Source organism: Podarcis vaucheri, assembly GCF_965113315.1.
Source record: "Podarcis vaucheri genome assembly, chromosome: 1".
NCBI lineage: Eukaryota > Metazoa > Chordata > Lepidosauria > Squamata > Lacertidae > Podarcis > Podarcis vaucheri.
Genome location: NC_138759.1, coordinates 121,211,165 through 121,231,637, shown reverse-complemented (window position 1 = coordinate 121,231,637; position 20,473 = coordinate 121,211,165). Strand labels below are relative to the sequence as shown.

General features: G+C 44.1%; 1 protein-coding gene across 1 annotated transcript in view; it reads left to right on the top strand.

Annotated features, from left to right (window-relative positions):
• Nucleotides 1–6,552, top strand: part of GAD1 (glutamate decarboxylase 1) — a 57,101-nt gene extending 50,549 nt beyond the window's left edge. Inside the window, exons 14-17 of the mRNA XM_082210406.1 lie at nt 1,356–1,505; nt 2,810–2,917; nt 5,608–5,697; nt 6,330–6,552. Coding sequence (XP_082066532.1) covers nt 1,356–1,505; nt 2,810–2,917; nt 5,608–5,697; nt 6,330–6,503 — 522 coding nt within the window. The 3' untranslated portion in view covers nt 6,504–6,552. The remainder of the gene's footprint in view (nt 1–1,355; nt 1,506–2,809; nt 2,918–5,607; nt 5,698–6,329) is intronic.
• The last annotated feature ends 13,921 nt before the right edge of the window (nt 6,553–20,473 follow it).

The window sequence follows — 20,473 nt, the reverse complement described above, 5'->3', positions numbered from 1 at the left end:
TACAGCTTCTCCCAAAGAATCCTGGGAGCTGTAGTTTGCTGAGGACTCTGTGAGAGATCTCCAAAGGACTACAAATCCTTAGGATTTCCTGGAGGAAAAAGCATGATTACTAAACCAATTTAAGTCTGTGGTTGTTATAGCTACAAGGCCAAAGACTTTCACTCTTCTCGCCTTTCTATTGGATTTCTTCAGTGCTATTTTTATAGAAGGGACACAGGTGGCACTGTGAGTTAAACCACAGAGCCTAGGACTTGCCAATAAGGTCGGCGGTTCGAATCCCTGTGACGGGGTGAGCTCCTGTTGCTCGGTCCCTGCTCCTGCCAACCTAGCAGTTCAAAAGCACGTCAAAGTGCAAGTAGATAAATAGGTACCGCTCCGGCGGGAAGGTAAACGGCGTTTCCGTGCGCTGCTCTGGTTCGCCAGAAGCGGCTTAGTCATGCTGGCCACATGACCCGGAAGCTGTACGCCGGCTCCCTCGGCCAATAAAGCGAGATGAGCACTGCAACCCCAGAGTCGGTCATGACTGGACCTAATGGTCAGGGGTCCCTTTACCTTTACTTTATTTTTCTAGAAAAAGAGGTGCCAGAACTCACCATGATCACCTCCCTCATTCTCTTAGAATGGCAATGGCATCCACCTGAAAGGTGCCGGAACGGAGTTCCACCGACTTCGGGCTGAAAAAAAAGCCCTAGATTTATTTGTTTAGAGTATTTTTATTCCAACCCTTCAACAAGGTTTCCAGGGTGGCATTAGCATGCCACGCCTGCAGTCTTGGTGGCACCTAGAGTGCTTTATGTTGACTGTATTTACAACTGACTCCTATGGCTGCCAAATGGGATTTGGTGATTCCACTGTGCTTTCTTGCCTACTAAAAACTCCACTATAAAGGATAACCAAACATCAAATAAGTAGAGTTGTCTAGTGTAACTGAGTCCACAGTAGTCAATGTGCTTTTAAGGGGCTCCATACATTAACTGTGCCACATTTTACACCCACCATTCACCTCTTTTCTGCCATGTTGAAGATCTTCCGGTGGCACAAGGACGTTGCTACGCCACTGTAATATTTTACGTTGGCGCAGTGCTGCATTTTGCTGGTGTGGAGGGCTTTAAGGGTGAGTTTATCCTGTCCGGATGATGTAACTCATGGATAGGAAGATCACTGTTAGTCGCTGCCATTGGCTTCTTGAGAAAGGATGAAGAAAATCTAGGTGGGCGTGAAAAATCGAGCTTAGATTCCCTTGGGAAATGCTGCATATAAGTGGAATGCCGTGCACATACGTTCTGTGCATGCAACACGCTATATTTTATCTACTGCTTGATTTCTTATATTTGAAGAGGGTGTTTTCCCAACAGGGCATACTTCAAGGTTGCAACCAGATGTGTGCAGGATATCTGTTCCAACAAGACAAGCAATATGATATAACTTATGACACTGGGGATAAAGCAATACAGTGTGGTCGCCATGTGGACATATTCAAATTCTGGTTGATGTGGAAAGCCAAGGTAAGCAATAAAATGTCAGAAAAATGCACATCAATTTTATGTGAGAAGATAGTTCAACTAAGTCCAGAATGCGGCAGCTAGACTGGTGACTGGGAGTGGCCGCCAAGACCATATAACACCGGTCCTGAAAGACCTACATTGGCTCCCAGTACGTTTCCGAGCACAATTCAAAGTGCTGGTGCTGACCTTGAAAGCTCTAAATGGCCTTGGCCCAGTATACCTGAAGGAGCGTCTCCACGCCCATTGTCCAGCCCGGACACTGAGGTCCAGCTCCAAGGGCCTTCTGGCAGTTCCCTCACTGCAAGAAGTGAAGCTGCAGGGAACCAGGCAGAGGGCCTTCTCGGTAGTGGCGCCCACCCTGTGGAACACCCTCCCATCAGATGTCAAGGAAATAAACAACTATCTGACTTTTAGAAGACATCTGAAGGCAGCCCTGTTTAGGGAAGTTTTTAATGTTTGGTGTTTTATCGTATTTTTAATATTCTGTTGGGAGCCGCCCAGAGTGGGCGGGGTATAAATAATAAAATTATTATTATTATTATGGTTTATCACTGTAGCCTTAAGTTCCCAGAAATCCAAATCTGTTAGTCCTAAATGTTTATATCTTCACGGATCGGGGAGGAAGGGTTTTTTGGAAACTTTTAGCAAAACTACATTCCTTTCCACAAGATTGTTTTTGGATAGACTGATCACCAGAATCCTAACTTCTCCCAATACAGATTTTGGCAATTGCTTAATAGAATGCTTACAAGAATTTAATTTTTATCCCCCTAGTGAACCATTTTTTGTGAGTCTGGTCGTGTTTATTATTCATTTGTGTACAATTTTGTAACAGGAAAATAAAACAACAAAAGAATGCTTATAAGTAAAGGCATTTAAACTAATGGTTCTTTTTGTTCAAGTAAAACTAAATATATGTGTATATGCTTGTAAGTCTATTTTCAAAATCTGTATTTCTTTTTAAAAAGGAATATACTGAAAATTCGGGTCTGCTTGAAGGACATATTATTTATAGTTCATTTTTTTAAAGATTCTTATTTCACACAGGCTAGAAAACATGGTATAATTTGTAAAATTAAATAGTGGATTTAAAATTACAGGGACACTAAAGATGAAGATATACAACTTCAAAATTTCAAAAGAATATTCCATAGTTTAGCAACCTTCAGAATTTAAAAGAATAACATGGAAAATAAATATAGTTGAAGACAAATGTTTTATACTCAAGGCTAACCAGAGCAAATATGTGCAAGGAAGAGTGCAGAACTGAAATTTTTAAAATGTCTTTCTTTTTTTCAAAACAGGGTACAGTGGGATTTGAAAGTCAGATCAACAAATGTCTTGAATTAGCAGAATACCTCTATAATAAAATTAAGAACAGAGAGGAGTTTGAGATGGTTTTCGAAGGAGAGGTAAGCAATGGGCCACAAACTACTTTCAATTAAAAATGGGCATTTGGGGAATAGAAAATACACCATCCAGCCCAGAGTTAAGTACTTTAAAGCCAATGTTATTTTCAATGGGGGATATTTAACTACATGTTTGACTCACCAACTGAAGTCAATGGGGTGTAAAAGTGCTGAACTTTGGTTGGCTCACGGCAGGCCCCAGGTTTTCGTGCAGCCTTTGCCAACGAAAGCCTTGAAATGTAATTCCCCACCCCAACCCCGGTTTCAGCTAACTGGGCATATGGTCACTTGTTTTTCTTAGCTTGCTTGCTTGCATTTAAAGGACAAAACTGCAGTATAAGTACTTAGCTGCAACTAGAACTGTACGATGCTTGCATGTAGGCTCTAGTTGGGTCTGTGGACACATTTGAAAAATGGAGAAACTGTTGTAGACACACACACAGTGCTGAATTTATGTACAAGCTAAACAAGCAAAGGGATGCGGGTGGCGCTGTGGGTTAAACCACAGAGCCTAGGACTTGCCAATCAGAAGGTCGGCGGTTCAAATTCCCGTGACGGGGTGAGCTCCCGTTGCTCAGTCCCTGCTCCTGCCAACCTTAGCAGTTCAAAAGCACGTCAAAGTACAAGTAGATAAATAGGCACCACTCCGGCGGGAAGGCAAATGGCATTTCCGTGCGCTGCTCTGGTTTGCCAGAAGCGGCTTAGTCATGCTGGCCACATGACCCAGAAGCTGTATGCCGGCTCCCTTGGCCAATAGTGAGATGAGTGCCGCAACCCCAGAGTCGGTCACAACTGGACCTAATGGTCAGGGGTCCCTTTACCTTAACCTAAACAAGCTATAGCTTAGGGCTGCTCTCTCTTGGGGTCCCCAATGCCGCCTTTGTTATAGCTGCAATCTGCGCCTCCATGGAAAGGGAGGTGTCGAAGATTACACCCAAACTCTTAACGGATGGTGCTGGCACTAATTGCGCCCCCGCAAGAGATGGGAGTTGCCCCCCCAATCCCATATCGCCCCGTCCCAGCCACAGGACCTCTGTCTTCGAAGGATTTAGCTTCAACCGGCTCCCACATAACCATCCAGCCACAGCTTCCAAACATCTGGTCAGTGTGTCTGGGGCCGAGTTAGGATGGCCATTCATCAACAGATAGAGTTGGGTGTCATCAGCATACTGATGGCAACCCAGCCAAAACTCTGAACAAGCTGGGCGAGGGGGCACATAAAGATGTTAAAAAGCATCGGGGAGAGAATCGCACCCTGAGGCACTCCACACACCAAGGAGTGACGCGATGACAGTTCCCCCCCAAGCGCCACCCTCTGTCCCCGACCAGAGAGAAACGAGCGCAGCCATTGAAGGACTGTGTCCTGGATCCCCACGTCGGCAAGGCGGTGGTCCAGAAGTTCGTGATCGACCATGTCGAAAGCTGCTGACATATCTAGAAGAATCAGCAGCCCCGACCCGCCTCGAGCCAGCTGTCTACGAAGATCATCTGTTAGGGCAACCAGAGCCGTCTCGGTCCCATGACCAGCGCGGAAGCCGAACTGGAATGGATCCAGAGCCGGCACATATGCTGGCACATATCCCGCTTTATCACTACCCTAAGGAGTCTCAAAGCAGCTAACATTCTCCTTCCCCTTCCGCCCCCACAACAAACACTCTGTGAGGTGAGTGAGGCTGAGAGACTTCAGAGAAGTGTGACTGGCCCAAGGTCACCCAGCAGCTGCATGTGGAGGAGTGGGGAATCGAACCCGGTTCACCAGATTACAAGTCCACTGCTCTTAACCACTACACCACACTGGCTCTATTCCGTGGAGGCAGGAATCCTGCGCGTCTTCCTGCAAAGCCACCGAACAGGAAAGTTCAAAATGTGAAAATCCACTGGGCTTTTGTAAGCACCTTCTGTGGATTTCCCTTCCCCTCTTTCGCCTCAAAAGATATTGTGATGTGCCACAAGTCGAACGAATGGCATTGGCAACTAAAGGCCACGCTTCCTTAGGAAGATAAGGCTCATAAACTGATTGGCAACCCTAAAGTAATCTGCTCTTAGCTGAGATGCCACGCTTCATTTTCTGCAATGCAAAGGTTGCTACTTTTGTTAATTCTGCTACTGGTGCTTTCTGGTGGTTTCACTTCATAAACTTTGGCTGATTGGACACTTGAGTGTGCTCCAGTTCCTTATTTAACTTAAAAAAACTGATTCTCTGTCTTTTAACAGGAGAGAGTGCCTTTCTGTATATACTGAGGATTTTGCTGGCACAGGAGTAATGGGAGGGAGAGAATGTGTTCTCATCCACTTAGTCCTAAATGGGCTGTTTGTATTCCATATTCATTATGAACTAATGTAAAAAAAGATCTGGAGAGAGAGAGTCTTAAGATGGTAGCTACGTACAGAATTGCATCTATTGGCTGTTGCTATTTATTAACAAGCAAAATTTCCAGTTGTGGTTGAGAGGAGGTTCCTTTCACAGTGATGACTTACAACAGCTCCTGATCCAAGCTTCCCTATTCAGCCAAACTTCTGATCCTAAATTTCCTAAACTTTGGGGAGGAGGGGTAGCAATGGGGTACATCACCCAAAGTGTTTGGTGTCTGGTGAGGTTTTTGTTTTTTTTAATGAAATCTGAATTTTTGTGTTAGTATTTTATTTACCTACAATTTTGATGAGTTTGCTTTGTTTCCTTTCTGTGTTTATAGCCTGAACACACAAATGTTTGCTTCTGGTACATTCCACCAAGTCTCAGAGGGATCCCAGACTCGGAGGAGAGGAGAGAAAAGCTACATAGGGTAATCGTATCTATTTTAATTACTCCTAAGCATTTCAGAGGGACGCGGTTGGCGCTGCGGTCTAAACCACAGAGCCTAGGGCTTGCCGATCAGAAGGTTGGCAGTTCAAATCCCCATGACGGGGTGAGCTCCCGTTGTTCGGTCCCTGCTCTTGCCAACCTAGCAGTTCGAAAGCATGTCAAAGTGCAAGTAGATAAATAGGTACCACTCCAGTGGGAAGGTAAACAGCATTTCCTGGTTCACCAGAAGCAGCTTAGTCGTGCTGGCCACATGACCCAGAAGCTGTCTGCAGACAAACGCCGGCTCCCTCGGCCAGTAAAGCGAGATGATCGCCGCAACCCGAGTCGTCCATGACTGGACTTAACAGTCAGGTGTCCTTTACCTTTACCTTTAAGCATTTCAGGGCAAGCCCTCACAGTAAAACAAATACAAGAAAACCATGTAATAGTTGACCTCTGTGAAGATGGCTCAACCTTCTCTAAGCCAAGGCCAGAGGTCTAGCTCTCTGTGAGAATCCAGAGATCCCGAATAGGTTTCTGAGGAATCTTATAAGGAAGGGGATTTTTCACGTGGCTATTCCAGTAAAGAAACAAAGGACTAAACATTTCCCTTTTTCTATTTGAATCAAAAAGGTCGCACCCAAAATCAAGGCACTGATGATGGAGTCAGGTACCACGATGGTTGGATATCAGCCACAGGGAGATAAAGCAAACTTCTTCCGAATGGTTGTCTCAAACCCTGCAGCTACCAAGTCTGACATTGACTTCCTCATTGAGGAGATAGAAAGACTGGGGCAAGATCTGTAATCCCCTCAAATGACCCGTTTTACTTCTCTAACAGCACTATTTTCCGGTACTGGCTTCTTCTGGTTTTGGTTTGTTTGGGTTTTTTTGTAACCACTTCTGTAGAACACATTTTAAGGTAATCCCTTTCTAAATGTTCGATTCTTCTGAGACACCCTCCTTGAAGAAAAACAATGACAAAAAAACCCCCTGTATATTATGAAACATATATGTGTATTAGTAGGTTATTTTACCAAAAGGGGAAAATATATTATCTTAAAATGCATCGTCCGCCCTTATTTAAAAGCCTGGCAAATCTAGTTAGCAGGAAGCTAATAGTATTAAGGTAGACAAATAAGAACTCTGCACAACAGATGTGTACAGTAATATATATATAATATAAATAAATGAATATATATATATATATATAATAAATAAAGGGGTGGTGCGCCTAAGAGTAATTCACAGTGTATTTTCCAGTGCAGAGGTGTTCTCAGTCAAGGACTGCTCCTACACAGCTCCATTTGAATTAATGAGGCTTGACCAGAGCAATGCTTGGAAGATTATACCCCAACACCCTCATTGCTTGGGAGTAACCTCCCTTGGTTTGAATGGATAGCACTGGGCACCATCCACCTCCCTAGGTTTCTCCTGATTTTTTAATGGGCGCAGTCAAGCCAAAGGTGAGCATTTTGAAGCCCCTCTGGAATCAAAGGAACTTAAGAGGACTTAGCTTTGACTGAATCATGGCCAGAATGTACAAATATTTAGGACTGGGGCGGGAGGAAGCTAATGTTTTCACCTAAAAGGTAAATCATGCAATAACTGGGCCGATGTCATATCCCAGACGAAATTAGGTATGTATGGGGAAAACGTTTTTAAAGATGTAGATTCTTAGGAACTAAGGAAATTGTTTAACCTTATTTAAACTTTGTTGCTGGTGCTTCTCTGACGTATAAAAGAAACAGCAATGCTTTCCTAAAGAGAACCACCAACTAGATGTATATATGCCCCCATTAGTTGTCATATCAAGGGATAGTAGTAGCTGAGATGTTGTGATAGGCCATAATATTATTGTTGTATTTTTTAGAATTTGATTTGTGTAGATTGTATACATTACTGTTAGACCGCGGGAGGAGGGAGGAACTAAATGTAATAGTTTTCCAGCAAGATAACTGTTCAGTTCTCGGTATATGAACTGTTTGCTTTCTTTATATGCAAAGATTTACCATGCTAAAGAGCTGTCTTGTATTTTCTTCCATTTGTAATGTATCCTATTTATATAATTATCAAAGTTCTAAATAATGTTTATTGGTATTTTAGTGTATTTGTGAGCCAAAGAGAAGATTAAAAATTAGTCAAAACGTTTATATAATAGTGCCCTTAAAACAATAACTTAATAGATGATTTTACTGTCTATAAGGAATCCTAACACTGTATATAGACTTTAGCCTAATGAAATACTTTCATTTTAATAGAATTGTCGCCTTTACTAATTGTACTGTAGTCTGGCTGTACGTTCTGTGTTCTGGGTGCTTTTTTAGTGAATCATGAATGCTTACATTAGGCCGCTGCATACTCTTGGTAGTTTAGGGCCAAACTCTGTAATTTATTTAGATAAATTCTGTGGCAAGATACCCAAAGAGTGGTGATGATTCTGTGAACGTGCTCCCGGATCTCATGAACCTCAGAAGGGTACCACATCATCATTTGGAGTTTATAAAAGAGAAGGAAAAGCTTGCCACAGGATATTTCACGTATGTATAGCTGCCTTGCCACAGTGATTTCCACATTGTTAAAGATATCAGATTTGCCTCAGATTTTATTTGCTAGGTAGTCAGTATTACAGATTCTCAGTCAACTGCCCTTCTAGGAGCTAACAAAGTCACAGAACCGATAGAACTGTCTGCCAACAGAGTAACTTGACTCAAGCAACATCTTCTGACTGAAGAGCCTTCCCAAATATGCTGCTATGGCGATTAGCTTCAGTTTTAAGGCCTCGCTTTTCCAGCACATAATAAATGCTAAGGACTACAGCCCTGCACCAAGTGACCAACACGCGGGTCCCATGGAAAGGAATGGAATGTATATACATCAACTGAAGTTTTGCACAGGTAACTTTATGGCCTGGATTAAAACAAAGCAAGCAATTGTTTTGTTGGAAGACATTAGCAATATTTTGACGAATGTTTGTTGGCATATGTGTAGCTTTTACCTTTTTGGTTTCCAAGTGGGGAATGAACAGCATTTAAAAGTTGCTCCCCGCCCCCGTCTCCCCCTCTGCTTTGGGTGCCCTCTCTCTCGCTCTCTATCTCTGGTTGGTTCTTCTGTGATCAGCGCTCCTGGATCGAGATGTGTCTAGACTGCCCTAAATGTGTTAAATGTCCATATGGTATTTTTTAATAGCATTTGGATGGAACAACCGAGAAGCCGTTTGCAAAGAGTCTTAACATCTGCTGCCTCTAATTAATCTCCAAATATAGAAAGTTTCGCTCTGAAATGAAAAAGAGAGAGCCACATCTGTAATTTTTAGGCAAGACTTTCTTCTTAGGCTTTTGATTTCTTTTCTAATTGCCAAGCGAAAGGTTGGCATGCCAATCAGCTGACTGATGACATATTTTTTTGACTCCAGTCAAATGTTTCGAGGTTGCCACTGTGTAGATATTTGCTTACCTTTCAAAACTCCTTAGGCCATGCATAGTGCTTCAAAATCTCCAAGGAACAGCTGGTGGGCAGTAGTTGCAAAGCACTGTGCAAGGTGGAAAAATCCCTTTTGGCTCAGCTGCATCACCAATCTACTAGAAACCTGACATTATATATGGCATCTGGTATGAGCAGGTATGCGTGGCTTATCCAAAAAGAGCCTCACAGACCAAATGTGGAAACCTGGTGGCCCTTAATAATAAAAAAATAATCTATTACTGGTACTCCGCCCATCTGACTGGGTTGCCCCAGCCATTTTGGGCTGCTTCCAACATATAAAAACCTAATAAAACATTTTAAAGCTTCACTATGGAGGGATGCTTTCAGATGTCTTCTAAAGGTTATATAGTTACTCATCTCCTTGACATCTGATGGGCGGGCATTCCACAGGGTGCCACTACCAAGAAGGCCCTTGTGTCAGATTTTTCCCATAGTTGCATTAAAGGTCAATTTCCCTTGCCCCGCCACCCAAAGTCAATGTGAAGATAGCTTCCCCACTGGTCCTGCAGCAGTTGGGAGGCAAGTCTAGTGGAACAGCAAAGCATCTCCAGACAGGAGCACAAAGAGTCCTCTGTGGAGAAGACCTAGAGGAACGAGAGTTGGACTAAGACCAGGGAGACTCAAGTACCAATCTTCACTCAACTATGATGCTCGTCAAAGGATGTTGAGACACCCTCAGCAGTTTATCCTACCTCACAGAGTTGTTGTGAGGCAAAAAAAAAAAGGGGGAGGGGGGTTGTATATGCTACCCTATCCTCCTTGGGGGAAGGGTGAAATAAAAATGTAATGAAATAAATGAAATGAAATAAATTCATTTTTTAAAGCCAATAATGTCATTGTTTCACAGTAAAAGCTACTGTAAATGCTACTGAGGTGGGGATGAAGAGAGTCACTGTGCAGAAGACACTTGCCCCAAGGGAACAATAATGAGAAGTTTGAATATTGGCATTTTGCCATGGTAATAGAGCTCAGGTTCCTCAGTGCAAAATCAGCAACAGGCTGTTACAGAGTTCCTTTCACTCTTCCATAACTTAACAATTTGTGACCAGCTCTTCTCCCTTACTTAAGGAGATTCCATAATGGCATTTTCTGAGGCTTGCAATAAACTCTTCCTGCTTTTGGCTGCCACTGTGAAATAACTCTTCCAAGCTTCCAAGCTCCTTCATTTCTCAAGAACCTTCCAGATTCTAATCATTCCCATCTTATGATTACATTTTAAGCCCCACAATAATTTCAATTTGAATCACATGTTATAATCAGGACTTTTTTTCAGCCAGAACTCACCAGAACTCACTTCTGACCCCTCTCAGGTGGGCAACATTGCCATTATTAACAGAACAAGGGAGGCATTCATAGTGAGTTCCGGCACCTCTTTTTCTAGAAAAATAACACTGGCTATAACGAATGTATGAGGAAGGTAAGAGTTACTCTTTTGAGGATACGTTTGATGAGGTACTAGACATGTTCAAGATTATTTAGTGGATTATCTTTCTGCATTCCTGTTGAGATCCTGTGAAGTAGGGACTTCAGCTTTACTGTGTGGTAACTGACATCCCAAACCAATTTCTGGGGCTTCTCCTGAGACTGCTATCACAAGCCTGCATGGAGTATTTATTAACTTGCTATGGCGGTACTCCCTCCTTCTCCCTAAATATATGTTGCTGATTTAGATAGTTGTTTTTTTAGAAAGACTAACACAGAAAACCAATTAGAGGAGTCAACTCTATTTCCCCTTCAGCTGAACTGAACCTCACCGCAACTTCTCAAGTAAAAACCTTCATGGAACTTTCTTGTATCCATACACCACATTTTTGCGGATGAATCCTAGAATTGTTGAGTTGGAAGGGGTCACGAGGGCAGTGGCGTAGCATGGGGGTGCAGGGGGGGCCAGCCGCACCGGGCGCAACATCTGGGGGAGGCGCGCGGAAGAGACTCGAGTGCTAAAATCCACGGGTTAGGGGGCGCAAATTATTTGCCTTGCCCCGGGTGCTGACAACCCACGCTACGCCACTGCACGAGGGTAACCTGGTCCAACCCCCAGCAATGCAGAAATATTTTGTCCAATGTGGGGCTTGATCAAGAGTCTCTACTGACTGACCTGTAAGCCTACCAAGTAGATTCTGATTAGGCAGTATGGCAAATCTATGCAGGATGTGGCTCATTTACAGTGCAGCCCACAGCAGCCGCAATGAGCAAGTTTGGAATAGGAATATCTTGGGCTGTCCTGGCCCAAACTGCCAGCATAACTCTCTCAGCCTGGCTGAGGCAGGGCTATGCTGGCTCAGTTGGGGTTCAGCCAGTAGAATTTAGGGTGGCCCAAATCCCTCCAGCTGTATTCAAAGGAAGCACAGTAGAAGTTCAGTTTGTTCCAGGTTATCTTTCTGTGTGAAATATGGCACCAGATTTTAATTTCATTGCTGTGTTGGAGTCGTCATGCCCACATCCCACTCTACCCAAATGATTTCATAAATAAACCCAGAGGTTGCTGTATGTGTTCAGCAAGCAGCTAGCTCTCAGCTATTTGACCTGCATGTTGTAAAGCAATTATCCCGTGCATAACTTATATGCACGTACTCTCAAACCAGCCTCGATGTTTTACAGTTGTTAAATTCACGTTTCACCCCTCTCCGTTACAGTTACAAGGAGACTCCTTGCCTTTGCTTCAGTCATTTTCCTGTGGCTTTCTCTGTTGTGATCCATCTGGGATGAAAACCAAAGCCCTTCACCAAAATTACCCTCATTTGAATACATCATCTGCAGTACAGGATGAGTCAATAAGCAAGTAATTGTAGCAATTTTCCTTCTCCTAAAATCTGAAGGAACATGATGACTTTAGTGTCAATAACTGCCCTTAATAAGTATTTGGCACCCTGTAGCAATGAGAACAGCAATGCTTAGTATTTCAGTAGCGTTTCCAAGCATTTGAAGTCCCCTTACAGTCCTCACAGCAATCTGACTGAGAAAAGGGCCTTTTTGTTGTTGGTGCCCCATTTATTTGATATCCTCTTCAGAAAGGTATACCATATCCTGTCCGGGGCTCCAGGCAGTTGGGAATAGGAGTCTTATCACAGGCACAGACTTATGGTGTTCTGTGAGAGGCCAAATTTTGGCGCCCCTAAATGGATCTACTCAATTATGGTTTGCCTCAATTTTGTGTCCCTTCAGCTTGGCACCCTGTGCAGGGGAACTACCCTAAACCCGGCATGCCTTATCGTCCTGTTCAGGCCTCTCAAATCACGTACACATCATGCATTTAAAGGGAGGGGAGCCTAAAGCATGCATATTCCCCCAAAGCATCCTGGGAACTCTAGTTTACCCCTGAAAGGTAAAGGTAAAGGGACCCCTGACCATTAGGTCCAGTCGTGGCCAACTCTGGGGTTGTGGCGCTCATCTCACTTTATTGGCCGAGGGAGCCGGCATACAGCTTTCGGGTCATGTGGCCAGCATGACTAAGCCGCTTCTGGCGAACCAGAGCAGCGCACGGAAACGCCGTTTACCTTCCCGCCGGAGCGGTACCTATTTATCTACTTGCACTTTGACGTGCTTTCGAACTGCTAGGTTGGCAGGAGCAGGGACCAAGCAACGGGAGCTCACTCCGTCGCAGGGATTCGAACCGCCGACCTTCTGATCGGCAAGTCCTAGGCTCTGTGGTTTAACCCACAGCAGCACCCACATCCCTTAGTTATCCCTTAGTTAGTCCCTTAGTTTATCCCTTACAGAACTACAGTTCACAGCACCCTTAACAAACTACAGTTCTTGTGATTCTTTTGGGGAAAGCCGTGTGTTTTAAATGTGTGTGGCTGTGACCTTAACTTGGGAAGGGGAATTAAAAGAGGAAAGGGACGCTTCTGTGTTTCCCCATCTAATCCCATTCCCCAGGCTTTCCTTTTCTATGCTATAATAGCACAAGGGCTATTAGGGCTGCTGACAGCCTCTGAATGTGGGCTTGCCCAGAATGGTGTTTTACAGCGGTTGTCTTCTGCAACATGTTCTCGACTTGGGGCTTTTCCACAATTGCCATTTATACTGTAGTGGTATGATTGCTGGGGTTTTGGGGGTTGGCATGCAGCTACACGATGTCGTCGTTATTCAGCTGGTACTATGGAATCAGGGACGCGGGTGGCGCTGTGGGTTAAACCACAGAGCCTAGGACCTGCCGATCAGAAGGTCAGTGGTTCGAATCCCCGTGACGGGGTGAGCTCCCATTGCTCAGTCCCGGCTCCTGCCAACCTAGCAGTTCTGCCAACCTCCTGCCAACCTAGCAGTTCAAAAGCACGTCAAAGTGCAAGTAGATAAATAGGTACCACTCTGGTGGGAAGGTAAACGGCATTTCCGTGCACTGCTCTGGTTCGCCAGAAGCGGCTTAGTCATGCGGGCCACATGACCCGGAAAAACTGTCTGTGTACAAATGTTGGCTCCCTCGGCCGGTAAAGTGAGATGAGCACCGCAACCCCAGAGTCGGCCACGACTGGACCTAATGGTCAGGGGTCCCTTTACCTTTACCTTTACTATGGAATCACATCCTTTAACAAAAGCCTTTTTCTTCTACTGCAAAAGAGCCAACTTTTGTGAAAGATCTGTGGTGGATCATCAATATTTTGTGGCATAGGTACAAGCATCCCATCTTCTGTGGAGAAGGGCTTTTGAGTTTGGGGCATGGATTGCAAGATGCCCGCCATAGATAGATAGATAGATAGATAGATAGATAGATAGATAGATATCTAAAAAAAGCCCGCCTTGTGCCACTTCCCTCTGACTGATCAGAGCCGTGAGTTTGGGCTGGTTCTTGTTCTTCTACTCCTGTCCCATAGTAGTGACTGTTAGCTGCTGATAAAATTCCATCCAAATAACCAGGTTTGCCGTAGCTCAGACAGACACGTAGCTCCTCTTCTAATCTATACTCCTACAAATTAGAATTCCAAAATACTGGACACTGATTATTACTTTGTGAGTTGCCGAAGAGCTATCCCTATATGCATGTTCATAACTCCAGCATTTACTGGTTGGAGGAACACAAGGGGTGTGACAGCAGCCATGGAACGTTTCTCAATGCAGGCATAACCTGCCATTAGTGCAAAAAGGAAAACTCTGCACTCACTCTCTAATAACAGCAATATGCATTTGGCGAGGGTGTGTCGGTTTCCAGTGACAGGAGCATCTATTGCCTAGCAAATGTTATAAAATTCCACTCACTTGGGTTTTTGCTTGTTTTAAATTGCCTCTGCCCCTTATTCCTAATAGCATGTTCTGTATAAGCACTGGGCGTTTAAGAGCTTTTTGGGGAGGGAGAGTGGAGAAAAAGAATAATATTTAGAACATGAAAAGGCCTTTCTTTTTCTTTTTTTGGCCTCTTCCACCAGAGGCAACATTCTGCCTTAGTGATGTGACAAAGATCAGTGAAATGTCAAATGTCCTGTTTTTAGTATAGAACAAATAACCACCCTTGTTGGGAAGATAAAGGAGGCCTACCCCTTGAGGTCTAAAGGGAAAGAAGTTATATCAGCCACGGAGACAGAAGTGAATTAATCACTGAAGACTTCACAGGGCCAAAATATCAAACAGAAAGGAAGTTAAGGGCTGCTATTTGTTCCCTCGAGAGAGAAGTGAAGGGGGCGCTTTGGAAACTTCAAAAACCCACAAAAGAGAAATCTCTCAGGGTCCACGGCACGGATAAAAATAACCCTCAAAACAGAACCCAGGCTAAAAAGACCCTTCTCTGAGGCTAAATAAAATTGTTCTCTGCAAGCTATGAAATCTGTCAAAGCTGGGAGTCACCTGCAGTGTTTAGCTTGGAGATGTTTGGAAGTGTTCAGGAGATAGGAGACTGCATCTTTGCATGCCAAACCCAGAGAGCATAGGAACACGCAACACAGAAGGTGGCCTTATACCAAGTCAAACCATTGGAGCCCTCTAGCCTGCCCTACATTGACTTGCAGCAGCTGCCTAGGGTTTTAGGGCTTCTCTCCCAGCCGTGTCTGGCAATTTTTCTTTTAAACCAATATTATTGAAGTTTCTAATAACGCTTTCATGGATACTGTTGCTGGTTCCATTACAATTTTGTAATTTACTGGTTTTTATTTCAATTTCATGTCTTCTATAAGACTACCTCGATATACGTCTGTGGAAGTGCAGATTAAAAAATTCTTCAATGCAGTAGAGAGAAACGAAATACAGTGGTACCTCTGGTTAAGAACTTAATTCATTCCGGAGGTCCATTCTTAACCTGAAACTGTTCTTAACCTGAAGCACCACTTTAGCTAATGGGGCCTCCTGCCGCTGCCACGCCGCCAGAGCACAATTTCTGTTCTCATCCTGAAGCAAAGTTCTTAACCTGAAGCACTATTTCTGGGTTAGTGAAGTCTGTAACCTGAAGCGTATGCAACCTGAAGCGTATGTAACCCAAGGTACCACTGTACTTCTTTGTTAACTATTTGTGGTGGTGCATAAAGCCCACCCAAAAGTGACTCCAGATCAGTAGTGGATAGTGCAGTGGGGCAGACCTCCTGGTGGTGAATCGCTCATCCTGAAGCAAAGTTCTTAACCTGAGGTACTATTTCTGGGTTAGTGGAGTCTGTAACCTGAAGCATCTGTAACCTGAAACGTTTGTAACCCGAGGTACCACTGTATTGGGGACCTTCTGCATGCAAACAACTACTCTTCCACTGACCTACAGCCATTTCCCGGTGAAGTAGTGAAGCTGGAGCAAGCTTTTTCTTCAACTTTATTTTACATGGCATCCAAGCAAATGAATAATAAATGTAATAAATTAATAACAACAAATAGCCTAGGGTTGTTATTTATTTCTCTCTCTCTCTCTCTGTGTGTGTGTGTGTGTGTGTGTGTGTGTGTGAGAGAGAGAGAGAGAGAGAGAGATCGGTTTGACTCTGAAAGGAAAGCTCAAATTGATGATTATACATAGATTCACTAAATGACTTAGAATCATAGAATCATAGAGTTGGAAGAGACCACAAGGGCCATCGAGTCCAACCCCCTGCCAAGCAGGAAACACCATCAGAGCACTCCTGACATATGGTTGTCAAGCCTCTGCTTAAAGACCTCCAAAGTAGGAGACTCCACCACACTCCTTGGCAGCAAATTCCACTGTCGAACAGCTCTCACTGTCAGGAAGTTCTTCCTAATGTTTAGGTGGAATCTTCTTTCTTGTAGTTTGGATCCATTGCTCCGTGTCCGCTTCTCTGGAGCAGCAGAAAACAACCTTTCTCCCTCCTCTATGTGACATCCTTTTATATATTTGAACATGGCTATCATATCACCCCTTAACCTCCTCTTCTCCAGGCTAAACATGCCCAGCTCCCTTAGCCGTTCCTCATAAGGCATCGTTTCCAGGCCTTTGACCATTTTCGTTGCCCTCCTCTGGACACGTTCCAGTTTGTCAGTGTCCTTCTTTAATTGTGGTGCCCAGAACTGGACACAGTACTCCAGCTGAGGTCTGACCAGAGCAGAATACAGTGGCACTATTACTTCCCTTGATCTAGATGCTATACTCCTATTGACTTGACAGATCGCTCTACAGTATGATCTTTGAAGCAGTTAAATCAGTGCCTTTTGCAGGAAAGATGTGAGATGGACAGTTGAAGGAGGGATCCAGAGAAGAACCTCAGGTGAAGTCCTAAGGCAGGAGTGAAACTAGGCTTTATTTCACTTGGGTCAAAGACCCAGTTTGGCATATACACATACCTCATGCACACACATACACAGGGAGGAACCTCAGTGGTACCCCTCCGGAGGCTTCACCCAGGGCAAAAAACCTGGCTAGCCACCCCACCCCTCACCCCATAGCTACGGCTCTGCTTAAAGGTCTGGGAAGGTTAACCTGGGGAGAGGCGTCCCAGAAGGTATTAGGATGCTGGGCTTTAAATGTACCAACTGAAGCCCCCTCTTGGACAGAGCATCACAGTTGTCTATGTTGCCCTGATACACAGATCACATTTGTATAGTATGTTTTGTGGGGAAATTTTAGTTGGAGCAAACAACAGCATTTAGATCCTAAGTGGGCTTTCTGCAGGGTTTCAGTGCTTTGGGGGAGTTTGCTGTGGACAACTTCTTGTGCACCCAAACCAATCAGGATTGCACACGCAGCTAAAAAGTGGAAAACTCAAGAATTACCAACAGTAGAAGAATGGCAGATGAAGATGATGAATTTTTTGGAGCTAGCCGATCTAACCGGAAGAGTCCGTGACCAGAAGGAGGATGAACATCACGAAGAATGGAAGAAATTTAATGATTAGTTAGCTAAATTTGTTAAGCTAAACTAACTGGAAATAGCTTCCAGATACTTAATGGGCTTAGGATTGTATTTATGTTAACTGATAAAATAGTACAGTATGTTTAATACAAGAAGGGGAAGATTTAAAGATGTTAATGTTTAATTTAAAGGGTATCAAAATTGGGATTTGGAAAACCGTTATAAGGATATGCAATGAAATTCAACTAAGGGGAAACGAGGAAGTCGTTTTACAAAGTAAATAACTGTTATTTCCAATAAGGTTATGATTTATGTTTGTTATGTTTTGTTTGTTTTGTGTTTTTGTTTGTCGTGGATATTGTAAAAACTAATAAAAAAATTTGCAAAATGACGTCACACACATGCGCAGATGCAGCGAATCGCAACCCACGGTTGCTTTCCTTTCAAGTTGGGAATGGGCCTCCGGAACGGATCCCATTTGCAACCAGAGGTACCACTGTACATTATTTACACAATGAGTCCCGTCTGATTGGCTGGTTCTGCTTCCCTCCTGGAGCCTGATTGGTCTTTTCCTGCAGGCCAATCAGTTGTTGCATTCTACGATCCTACCAGCCTAATAGGCTGATTAACTTCCTCCTGGAGCCTGACTGGTCTTTTCCTGCAAGCCAATTGTTATGTACTGAAGTTCTCAGCCTGGTCCAGCAGGGGGATACTGTAGATAGTTTTCACTCAGGTCCACATATGCAAATAAGGGATTGAAAGTGACATTCAGTGATTGGATAGTTACAGAAAGTTGTTACAGTTGCGTTGTAGTGGAGCTCTATATAAGCAGGCTGGCTGAACCCTTCAGTTCAGTTCTGTTCTGGCCTGTGAATAAACAAGAGCTGTTTGAAGAATTGGTGTGTTGTCTGATATGTTCACCCACAACTTACGGTAACACCAATCAGTTTTGCATTCGAGGATCCTACTTGCCTATTGTTCTAGGATCCAAGGTTAGTACATAACAGCAGGAGAAGCAGCCATGCCTCTACCTGCCCCATGGTGTCGAACAAGTGGACAGGGTTTGCAGGGAAATCACCTCGAGGGCCAAATGGGAAGGCCTGATGGGCCAAATCTGTCCTGAAGGCCGGAGGTTCCCCACCCCGCCCCAATTTAGAATTCTAACAGAATTCTTTGTTCTCAAGTGCAACAAAGATGCTAAGCTTTAATACAGATTTGAATCTAAGGACCACAACGATGTTTGTCAATTTCAGATACTGTACTTAGGCATTTGTACTGTGTTCCTAACCCCACCCCCACCCCAATTTGGGACAGAATGCTCCAAGAGTCTTTGCCGTGCAAGTTATTGCATTTGAAAGGTTGGATCCACAGCCAAGGGCGAGCTCAAAGCAAAACACAAGGAAATGGCACTAAATAACATGTCTGGAAGTGACTTAATCCAAACACCATTGTAATGCCCCCCCCCCAACTCTCCCCTTCCTTAATACACTCTGGGCCAGCTGCCACCTCCAGCTGACTAATAGTTGGTGTTTTAACCCCAATTCTAATTCTCCAAAAGAAAATGTGCCTCTTTTAGACTGTAGAATTGCTTCCACAATTAGTCCTGGCAGCGTTTCCATCAGGAACCCTTCTTTTCAGCCCTTGGTTAATTTATACAGAAAATAGCTATTCAGGAGCATTCTTTGTCAAAGGGGGAAATCTCTCCTTGTCTGCCTTATGCATTATGCCACGTATTAACCAAAAACGACAACGACATTTTACATTTTGAAAAGAACTGCTTCTTGATAAACATTTACCTTGTCAACTTTTATACTTATACTTTTATACTTTATAGCCTTAACGTCCCAATAATTCTTTCCTTTTGCTCACTGGTGGCTTTTTTAGCAAATACTCCTGCTTTTTTCTACCTAATACTCCTAAATTTATTTTCCCATTTATTAAGATATTAGAAGGGCAGACTCAAGGAGTGTCAAGGAATAAGCTTAGGAATACATCATGCCAGGGAAGCCTAAAGACAAGGAATATAGGGGGAGAGTAAGTACTCACAGTAATGAAAAGGGGGACCAGCAAGAAAATGTTGTAGCTGCTGAGGTGCTGCTGCTCAGGAAAATGTTGAGGCGCTGCTGTTCAGGATTCCAGTCAACCCAGTCACCCCATTCCATTCTCATCCCCCACAGCAGTCAATAAGCATTTCTCAGGCTTCGGGGAATCAGCTTCCTCCCCCGTAGCAGTAAATAATAAGATCAAACAAAAGGAATGTCTTACCAGTTAGATGCTTTAATAATCACAGTGAGATCTCCCTAGAAATGGCGGTGCTCCCAATTAAGGCCTCACACCCCCTCCATCCCTATTAAACTACATCACTCCTACATCTTGTAATCTGAGCTTGTACCCTCTGCACTATAGGTGGCGCTGTGGTCTAAACCTCTGAGCCTGGGGCTTGCCGATCAGAAGGTCATCGGTTTGAATCCCCACAGCGGGGTGAGCTCCCATTGTTCGGTCCCTGCTCCTGCCAACCTAGCAGTTCATAAGCACGTCAAAGTGCAAGTAGATAAATAGGTACCACTCCGGAGGGAAGGTAAACGGTGTTTCCATGTGCTGCTCTGCTTCACCAGAAGTGGCTTAGTCATGCTGCCCACATGACCTGGAAGCTGTCTGCGGACAAACACCGGCTCCCTCAGCCGGTGTTTGTGATATGAGTGCCGCAACCTCAGAGTCGTTCATGACTGGGCTTAACAGTCAGGGGTCCCTTTACCCTCTGCACCAGCACTTTCTGAGCTCTCTGTGTCTTTGGGGAAGGAGGGTGAATGCTGTCCAGAGACTGTGAATCTGTTAACTCTTTCTCTCTTAGTGTTTCTTCAGCTAGTTGTTCCCCATCCAGTATTTCCCAGCTTCTGCCTTCTGAACTATGCCCCTCTGCAAATCACTGTTCTAAATCTATATTGTCTTCCTGCTCCTAGGAATATTCAGGATCAGGATCAGGGGGAGGGGGTGACTCCCACCATTCTTCCACAGTGTAGCGCTCCTCAGCACAGTCCCTGACAGCATTTAGTCTTTATTGAGCTGTTTTGAGGGGCTTCTCTCG